The sequence below is a fragment of the Haliotis rubra genome, unplaced genomic scaffold, assembly GCF_003918875.1.
Source record: "Haliotis rubra isolate DU_JTF1 unplaced genomic scaffold, ASM391887v1 Scf336, whole genome shotgun sequence".
Taxonomy (NCBI): Eukaryota; Metazoa; Mollusca; class Gastropoda; order Lepetellida; family Haliotidae; genus Haliotis; species Haliotis rubra.
This window is the reverse complement of record NW_025767009.1, coordinates 882,501-904,205: the sequence shown is the minus strand read 5'-3', so window position 1 is coordinate 904,205 and position 21,705 is coordinate 882,501. Positions and strand designations below refer to the sequence as shown.

The 21,705-nt window shown below is 41.4% G+C and overlaps 2 protein-coding genes across 2 annotated transcripts in view; both read left to right on the top strand.

The window, feature by feature from the left end:
* LOC124284386 (B-box type zinc finger protein ncl-1-like) overlaps positions 1–5,811 on the top strand; it is a 76,693-nt gene extending 70,882 nt beyond the window's left edge. The window contains exons 11-12 of the mRNA XM_046720473.1: positions 4,940–5,069; positions 5,686–5,811. Coding sequence (XP_046576429.1) covers positions 4,940–5,032 — 93 coding nt within the window. The 3' untranslated portion in view covers positions 5,033–5,069; positions 5,686–5,811. The remainder of the gene's footprint in view (positions 1–4,939; positions 5,070–5,685) is intronic.
* Positions 5,716–7,256, top strand: LOC124284385 (protein ABHD18-like). Its single transcript, XM_046720472.1, has 2 exons — positions 5,716–6,233; positions 7,205–7,256. Exons 1-2 carry the CDS (start codon positions 5,716–5,718, stop codon positions 7,254–7,256), a joined length of 570 nt encoding a protein of 189 aa, XP_046576428.1.
* Positions 7,257–21,705: the final 14,449 nt, after the last annotated feature.

The window sequence follows — 21,705 nt, the reverse complement described above, 5'->3', positions numbered from 1 at the left end:
TTTTCATTCAAAAGATACAACTGAAAAGAGTAACTGTTAACATTTTATTTATTATTTTTAAATATTAATATTGGATGAAATCAGTCTCTGGCTACTGAAAGCTCACAATAGAGCGAACAAAGCTGTCTCTGATAGTGACTGAGTAAGTGAGTTTAGTTTTACGCTACACTCAACAATATTCCAGCTAGATGGCAGCAGTCTGTAAATAATCGAATCTGGACCAGACAATCCAGTGATCAACAGCATGAGCATTGATCTTCGCAAGTTGGAACCGATGACATGTGTCAACCAAGTCAGAGAGCCTGACCACCCGATCCCATTAGTCTGCCTCTTACGAGCATGGGTTACTGAAGATCAGTTCTAACCCGGACCTTCACGGGTCCTTATCTCTAATAAAAGTAAATATGTCACAGTGATGATATTGAGCATTCTCCACAGAATTAGAATTTTATTAAATCCCAGTATACAATCAGATTAATATAACTGTATGCTAAACATTGACCTTAAAAGCAAATTGGATAACAAATATAATTTACAAACTGAAAAACAAAAGCAGTTGGGCTCAACTCATACAACACTGACTAAATGTTCACTGTTTTACTTATTCTATAGACAGGCTATACTCATTCTCTGCACATGTTACATTGAAGTTCTAACCTGTTGTTTGTGATAGTCTGATGGATATCATTCTCCTCGTGTACATGCACACATCTGTTGAATATTGTTCGAATTATATGCAGTGTTATTGTAGGGATGTAATGATACAGTGGTTCAGTGTGATACATATTTAACCAAGTAGTGTATCACCAACCCTCCAGGTATTAGTGCATGTAATCAGCTACAGCTGGTGTTGACAGGTTGTTATCGCTGGTTACTGTATTACAGATTTAGTTTCTATAGTGTTTACAAAACGTTGGCTTGTTCAGTATTGTGTCGATTTTATAGTAGTAACATGTTTGTTTGTTGTAGTATTTGAGTCTGACATTTCAACAAGTTGACTGTGTATCCAAAATGTATGGAAACTTCTCCAGGGTTTTACAAGACTAACAAATGTAGAGAATGGATGCAGAAAAAAAATTCACTGAATCCAGAGCGCACAGTGTTATTCATTATACTCACAACACATCTTTGGAAAGTGTTGGGTTGTTTCTTTCTGGACAGTTATGTGCATCATACGTCAGTCCACATGATCAATGATTCATTCCAGGCTCTTAAGAAATTATCAAAAGGTACAGTTCTGTACACTGTTACTTCATAGGACCCTTGGTTTACCCGCAAGGACCCTAAAATATATTAATTAGGGGTCCCTGGGCCCCCCATGTTTGCGAGTTGAGGTAAAACCCTGCTTCTCCAATGCTATGTTCACTTTATCATGATTCGCGCCATGACTGAAATCGTGGTCCTAATCGTGGACTTATCATGGTGATCCTATCAGATCTTATCAGATCTTGAAGTCAGTCGTGGCAATCGTGTTAATCGTAGAAAAATTTTGGATGGTTCAAAAAATGTCCAGGATCAACACGATTAATTGTCAATCATAATCATCGCATCAGATTGTATTGAATCGTAACAAAGCGCAACATATCGCGTCTAATTGTGCTTCCAAATTGTGGTGATCGGAATCAATCGTGGTTGTGGGTTGTAGTGTTCACTCTGTTGAAGTTCAATAAACAGTGAAGTCAATGGTCAGTCGGGCTGTATATATACCCGTTGGGGTCCAGTCGTAGCTCAAATCGTGATCACCTTGATCATGATCGTGAAAGACATCAAAACCACAATCGTATCCTATCACAACAGAGTGCATCGGTTTGTGATGAACGTATTGGAACATACCTGCACGTACCAGATCGTCCCAAATCGGGGACCCCGATCGTGATGATCGTGTCAGATCGTGACCCAATCATGGACTCGATCGGGACAATCCTATCACAACGTATGTGATCGTATCTGAACGGGGACCAGATCGTGATAATAGCGCATCCAAGCACAACAAATGGCATCATAACGTTCAACTTGCATCAACTCGTATCCAAACCAGAAATTTCAGAGAAGTTCCACAATCAGCTACGAATGGCCAATCGTGGCATTCATAACGAATCGTACGACAGTGTGAACCTAGCATAAGCTGCCAAGACATATCAGTATGTATTAATTAGATTAATGGGAAGACATGAAGTATTCTAGTTATTTATACTGAGATATGCTCCTCGAGGTGCTCTCTATTTTGAAATCGGTTGGAATACATTTGCTCTGCTTGTTTTACAAAATTAGCAATCATGTAAACCCTTCATACCGTGTAAACTTTTACCAAATGCTGTTATTGAAATATCTGAACACAATTGAAGAAAATGGACAAAATTTGTCTATGCTATTCAGTAAAACACTTTTATGTAATCAGTCATTGTTTTCCCTTTACTGTAAAATTATGGAACGATGGACACCTATGGATTAGAGAGTCCTGTCCTCTCAGCTGTTTGAAAAAGCAATACCAAAATAAAAACTAAATACATTCCTTTATATTTCTCTTGTAGTTTGTGGAAGTGAAATATGTTACAACCTTATGCTACTCATACTCCCATTTAAATTGACATATTAGGATTGGTTTAATTATAGCCCTAAATATCTGTAGTTCTCCATTATTTATTCTTTTTGAATATACACTGTCTTTCGTACACATTTCATTTGTGACTTGATCAAATCTGTTATTAGTATGATAGTAATTAAGTTTTGCAATTAATGGTAGTATGGGATTAAATTAGCTGTGTTGAAAATAAGTCCATATATAGACATTGATGTTACCACAGTAGTTTGGATTCTAATACTGGGCTTTCTTCCACTGTGCTTGATGGTGACAGAATTGTTAGTGACAGAGCACCATCAGATATGAGATTTATATCATTGATAAGCTTTGGAAAACCGTTTAATGTGAATTAATGCTAAAACATTTTATGAACACCACTGTATATGATTATTAATGATGTTTGACTCGGAAAACAAATACCAGTTTGCACATTTTGTAACCAGTTTGGAATTCTAATCTTAAAATGATGGGTCTACTTTCAGTACAAGATTTGAGTCAGTTTGAGCTAGGCCTGTTAGCATTACAACACAGTTTGTGGGTTTCACCAAAGTGTTTGACGTTAGTGTTGAGTGTCACATTGGGCATTTATTCCAAATTACTCTGACATGCTGATATACTGGGACAATACTCAAATCATGTTTAGGCCCAGAGTTTCTCACGGTGTGTGTGCGACCTAGCCTCATCTGATGGGAGTGACTTATTGTGGTGTATGTGTGAGTGTGTGTTTTGGTTTTGTAGGACAAGATGTCAACCTAGCATCTTTGACTGGTGTGACTTATTGTGATGTGCATGCATGTGTGTGTTTTGCAGGGTGAGACCGGTGTGACTTATTGTGATGTGTGTGTGTGTTGCAGGGTGAGACCGTGTGACTTATTGTGATGTGTCTGTGTTGCAGGGTGAGACCAGTGTGACTTATTGTGATGTGTGTGTGTTGCAGGGTGAGACCGTGTGACTTATTGTGATGTGTGTGTGTTGCTGATGACGTGTGTTGCAGGGTGACTGTGTGACTTATTGTGATGTGTGTGTGTTGCAGGGTGAGACCGTGTGACTTATTGTGATGTGTGTGTTGCAGGGTGAGACCAGTGTGACTTATTGCAGGGTGAGAGGGTGAGACCAGTGTGACTTATTGTGATGTGTGTGTGTTTGCAGGGTGAGACCGTGTGACTTATTGTGATGTGTGTGTGTTGCAGGGTGAGACCGTGTGACTTATTGTGATGTGTGTGTGTTGCAGGGTGAGACCAGTGTGACTTATTGTGATGTGTGTGTGTTGCAGGGTGAGACTTATTGTGATGTGTGTGTGTTGCAGGGTGAGACCAGTGTGACTTATTGTGATGTGTGTGTGTTGCAGGGTGAGACCAGTGACTTATTGTGATGTGTGTGTGTTGCAGGGTGATGACCGTGTGACTTATTGTGATGTGTGTGTTGCAGGGTGAGACCGTGTGACTTATTGTGATGTGTGTGTGTGTGTTGCAGGGTGAGACCGTGTGACTTATTGTGATGTGTGTGTGTTGCAGGGTGAGACCGTGTGACTTATTGTGATGTGTGTGTGTTGCAGGGGTGAGACCAGTGTGACTTATTGTGATGTGTGTGTGTTGCAGGGTGAGACCGTGTGGACTTATTGTGATGTGTGTGTGTTGCAGGGTATGACCGTGTGACTTATTGTGATGTGTGTGTGCAGGGTATGACCGTGTGACTTATTGTGATGTGTGTGTGTTGCAGGGTGAGACCGTGTGACTTATTGTGATGTGTGTGTGTTGCAGGGTATGACCGTGTGACTTATTGTGATGTGTGTGTGTTGCAGGGTGAAGACCGTGTGACTTATTGTGATGTGTGTGTGTGTTGCAGGAATTGAGACCAAAGTGTGACTTATTGTGATGTGTGTGTGTTGCAGGGTGAGACCGTGTGACTTATTGTGATGTGTGTGTGTTGCAGGGTGAGACCAGTGTGACTTATTGTGATGTGTGTGTGTTGCAGGGTGAGACCGTGACTTATTGTGATGTGTGTGTGTGTTGCAGGGTGAGACCGTGTGACTTATTGTGATGTGTGTGTGTTGCAGGGTATGACCGTGTGACTTATTGTGATGTGTGTGTGTTGCAGGGTGAGACCGCGTGACTTATTGTGATGTGTGTGTGTGTTGCAGGGTGATTGACCGTGTGACTTATTGTGATGTGTGTGTGTTGCAGGGGTGAGACCGTGTGACTTATTGTGATGTGTGTGTGTTGCAGGGTGACCGTGACCGTGATGACTTATTGTGATGTGTGTGTGTTGCAGGGGTGAGACCGCGTGTGACTTATTGTGATGTGTGTGTGTTTGCAGGGTGACCGAGTGACTTATTGTGATGTGTGTGTTGTGTTGCAGGGGGTGATGAGTGATGTGTGTGTGTTGCAGGGGGTCCCCGTGGCTTATTGGTGCTGGAGTCTGAGTGCAGTATTTCGAGGACCATGTGTATGAACAGGAGATCAAGAAGCTGATCTACTCACCAGAGGAGGTATGTACAAAACAGATTAGTAGAGGTGGGGTCCAGCATGTATGACAGCCGTATACTACCCATCCACATTGAAGCCCAGGGGTATAAATATATTGTCATATTGTCATTACTTCACAGCTTTGTAACGTCATGCTGAAGGCCGGGGTTCGATTCCCCGCATGGGTACAATATGTGTAACCCATTTCTGGTGTCCCCCCCCCCCATGATATTGCTTGAATATTGCTAAAATCGGCATGAAACCCAATTCACTCACTCACTCACAGCTTTGTAGACGGGATTGCTATGGCTCGAGAATTACGAGGGCAAGATAATCTGTCATTCCCCGTCACAAGTTAGTTATTGTCTAAATAGCCAGAAAAGGGTTACAGTTGATTTACCTTGAATAGATGAAAGTTAAAGCTATGTAACAAGCTTGACCTCTGTTGATGGTCTGGTTGAGTCGTTTGAAGTTGTCAATCCATAAAACTTGTTTGTCTTCGTCATACCAACTTCTGAAGAGACACTTAACGAAGTTATGTCACTGACAATGATCTCTGTCACTATTCGCGTTCTCGTTCTCTGTCACTAATGTCTGTCACAGTCATATCTGTCAGGTCACAGTAATCTCTGTCCACAGGCGCTGCGTGGAGCATATGGTATGGGGAAGATGTTTGTGTCTGGCTTCTCATCTCGGAACTCTGACACAGACATAAACATGGACGTGGTAAAGAAGCCTGGCAACATCAGGCCATCAGGAACTCCCAGTGTTGATGTCGGAGCAAGGGCCTTCAGCTCGGCAGTCAACCTCCCACCCGACAGTGCCACGGTCAAGGCCAAACAAGCTGCTAACTGGAGGACAGAACCTTTGACATTACAACATGCTAGTGCCAAATCAAAACTTTTTAGTGTGCCTTTTAATGGCAAGCCTAAGGAACCCAGCTACCCTAACACCTTGAAGAAGGAAGCCCTACAGTTCATGGTGGGGGTGATGGACGAGTGTACACACCTGGGAAACTTCTCTGTCCCCATCGACCCCGAACTTATCATCATCGTGGCAGCCAAGCAGGATGCATATATCCCCCGAGATGATGTTCTGAGGCTGGACCAGCTGTGGCCTGGCTCAGAGGTGAGGTATCTGGACAGAGGTCATGTCACCGCCTTCCTCCTCAACCAGTATGTCTTCAGGTGGGTACTATGTTTAGGATGCAAGAATAAACAATCAGTTTACCTAATATTCTCATATGGACAGATTGATTTTTCACAAATTTATGACCATTTTTTACAAAATACTTTGGTTGGTAGTAATTGAATTTATGCCCCTTTGAGAGCATTGATTTGGAAATATATAATGTTATGGGTTACCCTGGTCACTCTGTTTCATGGGGCGCTGGGGGTAGCTTTGCGGTTAAAGCGTTTGCACTCGTCATGCCGAAGACCCAGGTTCAATATGGGTACAATGTGTGAAGCCCATATCTGGTGTCCCCCACCATGATATTGCTGGAATATTGCTGAGAGCATTGTAAAACCATACTCACTCACTCATTCACTCATAATTATGTAGGGAATATGATAGGAGCACATTCCAACCCAGTTAGAGACAAGGTCCTAGAGCTCACCTGAGTTTTAAGAACTGTTGTAAATTATTATCAGGTTGTCATGATTACTATTGAGTTTGAAAATTTGTTACATCATTTCATTTCATCAGGATGAAGTGCATGACATTCCAGTCGTGCAGACTTGCCACCCTTAGGTGTGCCCCAAACCTCTTATTTAAGGTTTTCAAGTCCTTGAATCGCCCAGATGTTTGGGGTTTTTTTGTATGTTTGTCTCATCATTCCCATGCTTGTGGCTTTTGTAAGTGGTCCAAGCCTTAACCTTGATAAGTTGGGCATTTCAAGTTGACAAAAACTGATAAAACTGAAATGCTGTTGAAGTGGCATAAACCACAATTCACTCATTCACAGCAGGGTCATAGCTGATAATGTTCCATGATCCTTTGTTCACATAATGAGGCACTTGTGTGCTTGTACTGCCAGACTCCATGCACCACACGCTGATATGGTTGGGAAAAATATTACATTCTGAAACATGGACTGCATTCTTACCATATATTGTTGAATTGGGTAACTTATATCTATTTTCTGTGTTTCTTTCAGGAAAGCAATAATTGATGGATTTAACCGCCAGATAGCCAAATACTACAGTTAACGATGTGTGTGTCTAGCTGACAGTCAAAGGACACACGTGTGAAAGTGGATGTGTGTTGATTGTCTACCTCACAGTGTTGTTCCAACAGCTGAGTTTTACAGAACATTTTATGACTTTATTGGTCACATAGTTACATATTAACAACAGAACATATATGGAACACAGAATTACAAGTGTTCCTATATTCTTTTCCAGGCAAGCTTTATATTGATTTCTTGGTGAAAATCTGAGAATTGATAAAGGAACAGTGGGATGAAGTGTACATTATATATAGAACTCACACTATGTAGCTGACCTCCACACACTTGAGAGTTAGGGGTTAATCTCATCTTTGTCTGATACAATACCGTTCTGTGGTACCACACAAAGACAGTGTTACTAAATAGTTATAGAAAATGTTCAGGAAGCTGACATCAGATAAAACCACAAAATCCTTCATCCAGGCGGTTATCATACCTATGCGGTAAAGTTTGGTCAAGGTTCATCTGTAGTAAGGGCAGGTGGGATCTTCACAAAGATTACTCCTGTACATTCTCACAGGTCTTTGCCAAATTATGCTAAAAGGTAAAGATTAAGTGTTTCATTTTTCACTCCAACATATGTTCTCTGATATTCTATGGCAAATTTATGTCATGAAGTCATTGATTTTCATGCAAAAATACTCTGTTTATATTGGTCATATTGGTCATACCTGTGAAGGTCCGGTTAGAATATTGATCTGCTGCAACCCATGCTTGTCGTAAGCTTCGACTAACGGGATCGGGTGGTCAGACACACTGACTTGGTTGTCACATGTCATTAGTTCCCAATTGGGCAGATCGATGCTCATGCTGTTGATCACTGGAGTGTTTGGTCCAGACTCAATTATTTACAGACCGCCGCCATCTAGCTGGAATATTGCTGAGTGTGGCGTAAAACGAAACTCACTCACTCATAAGGTCAGTCTGGCGCCTCAAAGACAATAACAGAATAATTTCAGTTTTCATAAACTGTTACCTACAGCATATATAACTTTTTGTCCATATATGGTGCTCATGTAGCACAGGTATAGTTGGTTCTGAGAAAAACAATCAGTATATGAACCGTATTTAGTTGCCACAAGTTTATGCATTCATACAATATGAAGACATTGTATCTGTACATCAGTATGTCAGCCAGTCAGTCATTCAATGAGAAACAAATCTTCACTGCTCAGTACATGCTTCAGCAGGAAATGCCTTGGCTACCATAAGCTTCTATTGTTCCAGAAAACCTTTAAATGCTGATACGTTGATTGTCTACATACCTGCTGATAGTGATGAAACAGCAAGCAGAGGCTTAACACATCTTTTACAGAATGACCTATTTTGAAAACAAACAAACCAACAACACTGTTTATATGTTTTGGTTTAAAGACTAAACTGAAAGGAGGAACAACAAACTGTGAAAAGAATTGACAATGGTTTTAATTTCTTTTATATATTTCCCTGGCTGTTCTGTCACTGATAAAATATAGCTACAATAGGTAAAATTCCAAATAAGATTTCAATCATATTCATAGCATCTATGGTCTCTATCCAATGCAGGTACATTATAGAGAACAAATCCATCTCAGGTAGAAGTAAATATGTGTACATGATATCATTAATGGTAAATATTTGAATTTATTTTCTCTCAAATGCCAAACAAAAATATAGATATTTTTGTCAAACCAAGATGATATTCCTGCAAGAAAATCTGGTCACTTACAAAAGAATTGTGACATGTTTCCAAGGGCGATCATTGCGGCCATGGCTGTTGTAAGTCTCTGGTGAGGCATTGGAGTGTCTAGAAGCGTAGCACTACAACTGCTTTGTTTAACGACCCTCTACTGTAAACTGTGTTTGTTGTATTCAGGAGTTGTGTTTGTTGCAAGCGCATCTGAGACAGCTCTCGGATGAAGTTCATCTCCCACGATGCTAGTCATAGCACCATAGTGTGGGATGGGCCATAGTAACTTGTGTTGTTCAAGACATCTTTACAGTATTGAACTTGTGTGTGCATGTATGATCGTGGGGATTTCTCATGTTTGTTATCCTTCAATAGCTGCTTGCTTGACCCTGTCAGTTCAGTGTGATGCATGTTGGGAATACAAGTTTTGAATCACATGCTGGACCAAGGTTGTTTTCAGGTGCACATTTTATAATTGGCATCACTTTTTTTCATGACATTACCTGACATGCCTAAGAGAGTGAATTAAACACTGATTGGTTTCTTTGCGGAGCATGGGGTCAATGTGTTGCACTTTGATGCATGAAATTCCTGATTATCTCGAACTCACCCATTCTCGATAATCTCCAGGCTGTATGTTACGATAACTTTTCAGTATACCCTGGATGCATCTACGGCTCGGCCTGATGATTTTATTACCTCCATTGGTTGGCTTTATCCAATCAGGTGTCTACGCTGGGAAGTTGAGCGTACCAATCACAATTCACTTTCGCTTTTTAAATTATCTAACCGATTAAACTTGTCAACACAATAATATATTGTTGCAGATACTCTGAAAGAAGGAGTTCTTGCATATATTTTTTTTAAGGTTCCAGACCTGTCAGTTTGTCTGTATGTTTTTCCCCCCCCAAAATCTGAGTCGCACTGCGAACAAACTTTGGCGGCTGTGACCGCTATTTTTGTTGACACTGGCAAGCTCGGTTGTAACGGTGGCTACTGATTGGCTACTATGAGCCAGCAAAGGGAGGTAATAAAATTATCAGCCCGAGCCGTAGATGCATCCAGGGAATAGTGGAGAGTTATCGTAGCGTATACCCTGGAGATTAACGAGGATGGAACTCGCCATCAGTCACCACAAATTCCTCCTATAATTATCATTTAAAATTATATCTGTCTCACTACTGGCAAACAAGGATAAGTTGGACCAGCGCAGGAATGCGTTTACGAGAAGTAGGCGGTGCCCGGCAATGAGCAAACCTGATCGCACTACACTTGATTGCGGACAACCTGGGGCCCCTTCGCTAACAATGGCAAGCGCCAGTGGGCAGCACTCATACATGCTAATACGGGTCAATTGTCGGGTTGGTGCTCAACTTATCCTTGATTGCCACTAGATGACTTGAATTCATTTGAGAGTCCAAAATACCTAAATTCAGTTCAAAATATATGAAATTGAACATCAACCCACACTGCCAAATTTTATCTCACTTCACACACAACAGGCTGACCTCAGTGTGATTGCTGCAATTGCTTCAAAGGCAGGAGGACTTCTAAATACCTGAGGACAACCTGCAATATCCAATCTAATTAACAATATGCCATACATCAGGTATTATTCATCATTATGACCCTTGGTCTTACATACCCTTTGCAGTTTCTGTTATATTTGAATTTCTCCCCATTTAAGGCTGCCAGATTATAAATCAACTGAAATATCAGTATTAACTCTGATTAGCTCACAGGTGGCCCAAACTTCTCAGATGCCATAATTCACAGTGCCAACCTATGACCATGAGTTCAAAATCCAGATTTGGTCTCATTATGTTTGTATGCGGGTCAGAACCCTACCCATAGATTGGTTTTCACGAAAGTGGTGAACATCTTTTCTTGCTTTCCTTCCACATTAGTGTATAGACGTATAACTCACTCATTCATGTATAACTCACTCACTCATTCAGTTTTATTGAACATGTGCTTCCAATAATACGGCTGAAGTTTGGGTATCTTTGTACTAACAATTGTCACATGCTTGATAGTGCTGGCAAGGAATCAAAAGCTTTAATTGCACATATTGGCAAGCATGGAATATTGATTTACCATGTGGAATTTTAGCCATATTTGTGTATATATATATATATATATATATGTGTGTGTGTGTGTTCCAGTTGTGGTGCCACATGGTGTCATCTCTGGTTAAAATCATGTCATGTTCATAGCCACCATGGAATGGTAGGAGAAAAGCCAGTCCATATCTGTGATAATCAGTCTTTAGAAGGTTGGGTTTTTTTAGAGTGTTTGAATGCGTGACCATATATCCAGCACTGGTTAAACAAACCTGCTTACCTCAGCAGTTTATTTTGTGTGAAGTTCTCCACCTGAGTATGTGTGTTGACAGTGTGATCATGTTATGTCTTAGCGATCTCAGAGCAAACAGCTGGCACTGGAGTTTAGACATTATTAAAATCACCATGATAGGTTGAAGAGGAAATTTGTTTTGGTTCTCAGGACTTTTAATACTAGTTAAGAAAGTGGTCGAGTTATTCGACCAGTATTCACATTCGGATCTTAGTGTTATGACTGTCGAGTAGTTTAACATGGACTTTAGACAGTTGTAGCACTATGATTGCTTAGTGGAAAGGCCCAGTACGAGAATGTTTGCGATATTGCTGGAACATTGCAAAAAGCAGCGTAAAACAGAACTCACTCACTTATAATGCATATGCATTTTCCTATATTATCACTCTCCTGTGGAAGATACTGCAGTGTAATATTTTTACGTCATTATTAGTGAATATTACGATAGTGTAATACTGCTAGACGTTTGATGTCATAATGGTTTACAGTTATGACGTCACAATAGTATTAGACCTTGCTTGACTTGCTGAAAGTCATCACACTGTTAGTAGGCAGTTTCTATCAATTTATGTTGGAAAGTAATAAACAGAATACTAAACTCGCTTCCTTGAAATAACATTTTTATTAACTTCGCGAAAGATTTAGTATCAAACTTGCTTTCGCTCATTTGATACCAAATCATTTTCTTGTTTAATAAAAATGGTATTACACGGAAGGTCGTTTAGTATCCTGTATATCTGACTAACATCTGTCAAGTAATCAATGTGCCATATTTCCCTGGTCAAACTTTCCTCTGTCAGCCAGTAGCAACATTTTGTGACTCTCTGGGCCATGGTGTTTTAATGACAGTACTTATTCAGGCTTTTGAGTTGATAATGCTTGAGAGATTAGGTCTGTTACAACAGCTGATGTAGCTCAATAAATGGATGATTAATCACTCTTGCTGACAGTATGGCGAGGGTATGACAGCATGATTAGCAGCTACTGTATTGAGCCTGTTGAAAGCAGGGCATGTGATGAACTGCAAACCTCAAAACCAAAAACTGTTATTGCTGTTATTTATGATAAGAGAGCAGGTCAACCACAGGTATTTGTGGTGAATCTGTCCGTCTAGTATGTGTGTGACTGATGCCAGTTGACAATGGCAGTATGTGATACGTGTAGTGTGTCGTGTGGAAGGATTTGTGTGTCAGAATATAACATTTTTAGCAACATCCCTCTGTTTGTTGTTTTTTGGCATCGTGTTCCTGACTTACGTATGCTGTAAGATCCGTTCCAGCTGGCTAGTGTGCTTGATGTACATATCATGGGATCTCAAGCACATGTCCAAGTATTTTGAAGGAAAGGTAATGGGAAGGTTGGGCATGACAGCCAAGGTGTCCTGCCATAACATTGGTTTGTTGGTTTGTTGTTGAACACATGGAGATCTACATGCCTGGCGAACATCGAATTGCTGAGTTTGTTTGATTTTGTCTATTGTTTAACGCCACACTCAGCAATATTCTAGCTATATGGCGGCAGTCTGTGAATAATTGACTCTGGACAGGTAATCCAGTGATCAACATCATGAGCATCATTGTACACAATTGGGATACAATGTCAACCAAGTAAGCGAGCCTGACCACCCGATCCCGTTTGTCACCTCTTGTGACAAGCTTGGGTTACAATTGTAACCCAGATCTTCACAGGTACCGGCCATAAGAACTGCAGCATGGAAACATCACCACTTCTGGTCAACTGCAGAAGCATGTTATCTGTGTGGAAAGGACTGTGTTATTATCTAATAACATGGCGAAGAACTATATAAAATTTACATCTATATATAATTTAATATATATATATATATATATATTTTTTTCTTTGACATTCATGAAAGTTCACAATAATAGTTCCTAGTATTTGATTGCAGGTTAAATATTAAATGTATATCTATTTGCAATTATATTCATCACATTACTTGATACTTCAAGATTTGAGGACTGATTAAGGTCGAGCATTTAGCTGCATCTAAGTGCTGTTTAGGGATTTTTTTCTCGTCAATCTAGATTTGAAGTCCTTTCTGTATCTTCCCGTCAGTAACATTTATTGTGACCACATTGTTAGCTCAAATGAACTTAAGATATTTGGCATGTCTTCCTTTATAAGATTAATACTTATGAATTAAAAAATTATGAAAAAAAACAAATTGAAAAAGGAAAACTAACAAGGTTAAGGTGCTGCAATCACTAAAGTCTTTGCTCAAACCTGTCCCTTTTTCATACTAGCCCAAACACTCATACTGGTCACTTTATCACTTACACTGATCACTTAAACAGACAATCCAGTATCAAGTGTGGCAGTACCAGGCCAACCAATCTCTTGACTCATAGGACCATCAAGCTGTAGGCATGACATATACACAGCAATCCAGAATCAAACATGACATTTACACGGCAATCCAGGCAATCCAGTATCAAGCATGACAAGAAGCAGACAATCCATAAGCATAACATGTATGTGGCAATCCAGACAATCCAAGCATGACATGCATAGTACGCATGTGTGGGCAATCCAGTATCAAGCATGACATGTATGTGGCAATCCAGTATCAAGCATGACGTGTATGTGGCAATCCAGTATCAAGCATGACATGTATGTGGCAATCCAGTATCAAGCATGACGTGTATGTGGCAATCCAGTATCAAGCATGACATGTATGTGGCAATCCAAGCAGTATGTGGCAATCCAGATCGTCATATCAAGCATGACATGTATGTGGCAATCCAGTATCAAGCATGACGTGTGTAGTGGCAATCCTGATATGACACAACCTGATAAGACACAACACACCATTCAGTGACAAGCATGACATGAGGCAGATCGTCCAGTATCTAGCATGACACCAAGGAGATAATGTTAAGTCAAGTATTGAACATCAATATCTAGCATACTAGCTCCATCCACTGTCTAGCATTAGTCACTTAACAAACCAATCACTATCAAGCACGAGACCGGTAGACCATCCACTATCAAGCTTGACACATTGTTGACCATCCGGTATCAAGTATGACGCATAGCAGACTATTCAGTGTCAAGCATTGCGCATAGCTGACCAACCAGTGTCAAGCATTATGCATAGCAGACCATTCGGTGTCAAGCATTATGCATAGCCGACAATCCAGTGTCAAGCATTATGCATAGCAGACATTCGGTGTCAAGCATTATGCATAGCCGACAATCCAGTGTCAAGCATTATGCATATAGCAGACCATCCAGAAGCATTATGCATAGCAGACCATTCAGTGTCAAGCATTATGCATACCACAATCCAGTGTCACATTATGCATAGCAGACAATCCAGTGTCAAGGTATCAATTATGCATAGCAGACAATTCAGTGTCAAGCATTATGCATAGCCGACAATCCAGTGTCAAGCATTATGCATAGCAGACCATTCGGTGTCAAGCATTATGCATAGCAGACCATCCAGTGTCAAGCATATGCATAGCATAGTGTCAAGCATTATGCATAGCAGGCCATACGGTGTCAAGCATTATGCATGCATAGTGTCAAGCATTATGCATAGCCCATACGGTGTCAAGCATAATGCATAGCAGACCATGTGTCAAGCATTATGCATAGCAGACCATTCGGTGTCAAGCATAATGCATAGCAGACCATTCAGTGTCAAGCATTATGCATAGCAGACCATTCGGTGTCAAGCATTATGCATAGCAGACCATTCGGTGTCAAGCATTATGCATAGCAGACAATCCAGTGTCCAGGAATTATGCATAGCAGACCATTCAGTGTCAAGCATTATGCATAGCAGACAATCCAGTGTCAAGCATTATGCATAGCAGGCCATTCAGTGTCAAGCATAATGCATAGCAGACCGTTCGGTGTCAAGCATTATGCATAGCAGACCATTCGGTGTCAAACATTATGCATAGCAGACCTTTCGGTGTCAAGCATTATGCATAGCCGACAATCCAGTGTCAAGCATTATGCATAGCAGACCATTCAGTGTCAAGCATTATGCATAGCAGACCATTCAGTGTCACGCATTATGCATAGCAGACCATTCGGTGTCAAGCATTATGCATAGCAGACCATTCAGTGTCAAGCATTATGCATAGCCGACAATCCAGTGTCAAGCATTATGCATAGCAGGCCATTCGGTGTCAAGCATAATGCATAGCAGACCATTCGGTGTCAAGCATTATGCATAGCAGACCATTCGGTGTCAAGCATAATGCATAGCAGACCATTCGGTGTCAAGCATTATGCATAGCAGACCATTCGGTGTCAAGCATTATGCATAGCAGACCATTCGGTGTCAAGCATTATGCATAGCAGACAATCCAGTGTCAAGCATTATGCATAGCAGACAATCCAGTGTCCAGGAATTATGCATAGCAGACCATTCAGTGTCAAGCATTATGCATAGCCGACAATCCAGTGTCAAGCATTATGCATAGCAGGCCATTCGGTGTCAAGCATAATGCATAGCAGACCATTCGGTGTCAAGCATTATGCATAGCAGACCATTCGGTGTCAAGCATAATGCATAGCAGACCTTTCGGTGTCAAGCATTATGCATAGCCGACAATCCAGTGTCAAGCATTATGCATAGCAGACCATCCAGTGTCAAGCATTATGCATAGCAGACCATTCAGTGTCAAGCATTATGCATAGCAGACCATTCGGTGTCAAGCATTATGCATAGCAGACCATCCAGTGTCAAGCATTATGCATAGCCGACAATCCAGTGTCAAGCATTATGCATAGCAGGCCATTAGGTGTCAAGCATAATGCATAGCAGACCATTCGGTGTCAAGCATTATGCATAGCAGACCATTCGGTGTCAAGCATAATGCATAGCAGACCATTCGGTGGCAAGCATTATGCATAGCAGACCATTCGGTGTCAAGCATTATGCATAGCAGACCATTCGGTGTCAAGCATTATGCATAGCAGACAATCCAGTGTCCAGGAATTATGCATAGCAGACCATTCAGTGTCAAGCATTATGCATAGCCGACAATCCAGTGTCAAGCATTATGCATAGCAGGCCATTCAGTGTCAAGCATAATGCATAGCAGACCGTTCGGTGTCAAGCATTATGCATAGCAGACCATTCGGTGTCAAACATTATGCATAGCAGACCTTTCGGTGTCAAGCATTATGCATAGCCGACAATCCAGTGTCAAGCATTATGCATAGCAGACCATTCGGTGTCAAGCATTATGCATAGCAGACCATTCAGTGTCAAGCATTATGCATAGCAGACCATTCGGTGTCAAGCATTATGCATAGCAGACCATCCAGTGTCAAGCATTATGCATAGCAGACAATCCAGTGTCCAGGAATTATGCATAGCAGACCATTCAGTGTCAAGCATTATGCATAGCCGACAATCCAGTGTCAAGCATTATGCATAGCAGGCCATTCGGTGTCAAGCATAATGCATAGCAGACCATTCGGTGTCAAGCATTATGCATAGCAGACCATTCGGTGTCAAGCATAATGCATAGCAGACCATTCGGTGTCAAGCATTATGCATAGCAGACCATTCGGTGTCAAGCATTATGCATAGCAGACCATTCGGTGTCAAGCATTATGCATAGCAGACAATCCAGTGTCAAGCATAATGCATAGCAGAGTATTTGGTGTCAAGTATGAGTCACGATGCAGACCCTGAAGCATGACACGTAACAGACCATCTTTCATAATGCATGACACGTAACAGACCATCTTGCATAATGCATGACACGTAACAGACCATCTTATCATGCACCGACACAGACCATCTTGTATTGTAAACCAGGCCAACCAACATCAAGTATTGTGCAAATCAGACCAGCCATGACTCACCCGTGAATATTTGGGAAAGAACTGGTCTTCAACAACCCTTCATGTTGTTAGAGCCAAGTATGATTGTTGTAATAGGCGACTGACGGGGTTTGAGTGCCAGACCCAGTTGCGTAGATCGATGATCTGGTATATACTCCATTATTTTCGGACTCTTTACTGGAGCTGGAATATTGCTGCCTGTGGACTTTTACAAGAAACATAAAACAACAACAGCATGACAACCATTATTATTACACGCATCCATTCAGCCCCAAATCAACCATGGTATATAGTCTGCAATGTTATATCAAGCATGACACCTACCAGGCAATCCAATGTCAATGTTTTAAACGTACCACGACATCCAATATGACATATGGCCCGTAGCACACTAACGAACGTCAAGCATGACACGACACGCCTGACAGACTAATGGTTAAAGCGTCCGCTCGTCACGCTGAAGACCCGGGTTCGATTCCCCACATGGGTACAATGTCTGAAGCCCTTTTCTGGGCCGTGATATTGCTGGAATATTGCTAAAAGCGGCGTAAAGCCATAGTCACTAATTCCAGTATCTGTGACTGACAGGAAGCAGGCCAACAAAACCAAGCCCTCCGTGGTGTAGTGGTTAGAGCGTCCGCCCGGAGAGCGGAAGGTCGCGGGTTCGATCCTCGACCGCGTCATACCAAAAGAAGTTAAAATATGGTACTTGTTGGTCCCTGCCTGGCGTTCGGCATTAATGGGTACAATAAGGACTGGTCGGCTCGGAGTCAGTATAATGTGTCTGAGTGGGGTATTCATGCTTCACTGCGGCATGGTATCTCAGTGGGCTAGCACTTTAAAACCAGCTTAAGTCTGGGCTAGTACAAGGAGCCGCACATACACATACATACACACGCATGCACGTCGTCATATTAGCGAAATATTCTAAAGCACGACGTTAAACCCAATTTCACCTCACCTCACCTCACAAAACCAAGCACGACACGTTGAGGTAAAAACAATCACATCATGCTCAAGACACACACAATCTAGTGTCTGGCATATATCATCAAGCAGACTATCCAATATGAAGCATGACACCTATGAAGCACAACCGTCCATTTGCAAGTATGGCAGGTATGATACATTTCAGTGGGACGTATTGAATCTTGTTTCACATAAGTTATTTTTTATTTACAAAATGGTGATGTCTTATACTGGATAACCAATGAGGGTATTGAACAGTTGAGTCACGTTTACAAAATGAGAAAATACGCTTTTGGATGGTTCGCGGCAATATCTCTGCTAGGAACGAGAATAATGTGTTATGACGCACAAATCGATCCCAGACGAAATGCTATCACACAGTGACACAATCACCACTCATCAGCAGACCAGAAAGCGCCCATTACAGTATCGTGCAATCAATCAATGATACCCCCTTACAACATTTTCCTCGTGGGAATTTCGGATTTCTCAATACCGAGCGCAACATCAAACCTAAATTGCTGAGTTCGCTTTTGCTTGTTGTTTAACGCCGCACACAACAGTATTCCACCTACATGGCGGCGGTCTTTAAATAATCGAGTCGGGACCAGACAATCCAGTGATCAACAGCATGAGCATCGGTCTACACAACTGGGATACGATGACATGTGTGAACTAAGTCAGCGAGCCTGACCACCCGATCCCGTTAGTCGCCTATTACGACAAGCGTGAGTTGATGAATATCAATTCTAACCCGAATCTTCACGAGTAAACTACAACCCAAAACTTGTACTATAATAATTAGTAATGAATTCATCTGACAGACAGTCACATCGGTGTGGGAGGACGCATAGCCCGCTGTATGTCTAAGACGTTTTCCACTTTGCGAAAACCCATGGTACTGACAAACCAACGGACAATGACAGGATTCGAACCTGTGATCGTAGGTTGCTGTTACCCCAAATGCTTATGTACATTCATCCAAATATCTTTCTTATTATGCTCTTGTAAAATCGTTATTAGAGCCAGAAATTTATTTAACTCATGACATATTACATGACAAATCTTTGAGAAGAGCTTTCTGTCAATTCAGAATCTCCTTGCATGATTTCAATGTAAACTCTGAGCGTAAATGTAACAATTTGAATCCAAGGGAAATTTTATGTGTAAAATGTAATAGCAACCAAGCCGAAGATGAATATGTTGTGTTATTTGTGTGTAAGCGCTATCGAGACCTGCGAAATAAATATCTTCCAAACTTATGTGCAGGGTATAAGGATCAAGATTTTGTGATAAATCTTTTAAATTCTAAGAATGAAGGTGTTATTACCTCTGTTGCTCCTTTTCTGAAAAATGTGCTTATACATAGATGTAAAACGTGATAGGCATGTTAACTTTGAAAATATGTAACTACTATGGGTCGTTTGGCCTAAAATACTGAATAAACTGTCTTTTTGTCTGCTACCCCAAAGGGAGCAACGCAATCACGGCGCCTCAGTTGGGCCACACGTACCCAAAAACATTTTTCTTAAACTGAGGTTAAGTGGATTCGATTTTAGATAAACGATTTCTATTTGTCCACCATTTTGAAACATAACATGACATTATATCGAATGTTTTCAAAAGTGGAACTTCAAAACCCACATCCTCAATTATCCGTAGTACGAATTACATCTCCGCTGGATAACCGAGGGTCCGTAAGGTAAACAAGTACGATTTGCTGGAGATTGTATATTACCCTAGAGGCCATCTAGCTGAAGAGGGGAAAGAATTTCATTTCACACTAGAGAGAGTGCGTGTGCTTATACGTTTGAATTTCCGATTCAATGTCCTTACTGTATCAATGTTTTATATTCACATATGTACTACTCAAAGACTGCTGATAGTCACGTTTGGATGAGATCAGATATTCATAGAAGAAATAATATGTGACACAATGATTGTGTATCCTATATTCGACCTCAGTTTCATGATGAACAAAAACAGGTATGCTTGTCCGTACCGTTTTACACCATTAATAATTATCAAAGAGCACAACATTTGCTGCTGACTTCATCAACTAAATGCACTTATTCCACCTCAGCGTCAAAGACGTTGTTTGACCACGGAACGAATTAGTCTACGCAGCGTCACGTTGTAAACGTTGTTGGCGTCAGCCAAAGTGTGATGATGGCATGGAACCGATACCAGACGTTTAGATCAGCTATTCAGGATAATGCCGGTGGTCGACAACGTTCCACCACAGGGTGAGAAGACAGTTTTGGCCTGATTGCAGTAAAACTTTGTGCCTGTCATCACACTCAAAACGTAACTGGCGTTCGAGTTTCGCCTTAGAGAGTCTCCTTATCCAGTCCGCAGGATTCCAAGATGGCCCAAATGGCAGCTATAGGGGGCCAGTGTCCTTTCAGAACTCCGTCCTTACAGCACATCTACTGAACTTTGGCAGTGCACTTACTGAAGAGCAAAACAATCTTTCCTCGGCAACCACCCCCAAAGCTTTGGTCAGAGACTCTCATTGACATTTTGTGGCACGGACATTTGTACATTAAACACGTCTTCACGCAATATTGCCTATGGTTATTTCATCGGATGAACACAAATTGACGTATTATCTTTCAAGGTGGTGATCCTTAACTAACTTTGAGTAGCATATTTCATCTATGTATCTAAACACCCACAATCGCAGTTATGATATAGGTTGCAGCCAAGCTGTTACACCCATGCATCATGTAGCGCTGGACTGTCGTGTGCATCCCTGCCAGTGAATAACTCAAGACATGGGGCAATGTTTAAAGTGTAATATATATATGGCGAAGTTTTTCTACAAGCAGACGTGGATGTCTCTATGAAACCATCATTTCTTCAGGGAGTACTCTATATAAATATATCTAACAGTATACCTGTGAACTTTTATAAACAATTTTCCAATATCTGTCTTTCTTTCTATCTGTCTGTCTATCTGTCTGTCTGTCTGTCTATCCAGTCCAGTCATATAACGTTGCGTATGGAGCTTGGCGTGGGGTGACATGCAGGTCAGAGGTCAATGCAGCTATGCGACGGCTACATAACAGAGTCAGAGCAGACGATCCAGTGATTGAAATCATGAGCATCGATCCATGAATTGGAATAAGATGTCAAATCAACCATGTCACCTAACTTGTTCACCCTATCCTATCTTACGCTCAGCACAGGTTGCTGGGGTCCTATTGTAACCCGGAAGCCCGGCGGATGGACGCACAATCCTTGTTAAAGGTGAGGTGAGGTGAAATTGGGTTTTACGTCGTACTTGAGAATATTTCGCTAATATGACGACGTGCATGCGTGTGTATGTGTATGTGCGGCTGCTTGTACTAGCCCAGACTGAAGCTGGTTTTATAGTGCTAGCCCACTGAGATACCATGCCGCAGTGAAGCATGAATACCCCACTCAGACACATTATACTGACTCCGAGCCGACCAGTCCTTGTTGTACCCATTAATGCCGAGCGCCAGGCAGGGACCAACAAGTACCATATTTTAACGTCTTTTGGTATGACGCGACCGGGGATCGAACGCGACCTTCAGCTCTCCGGGCGGACGCTCTAACCACTACACCACAGAGG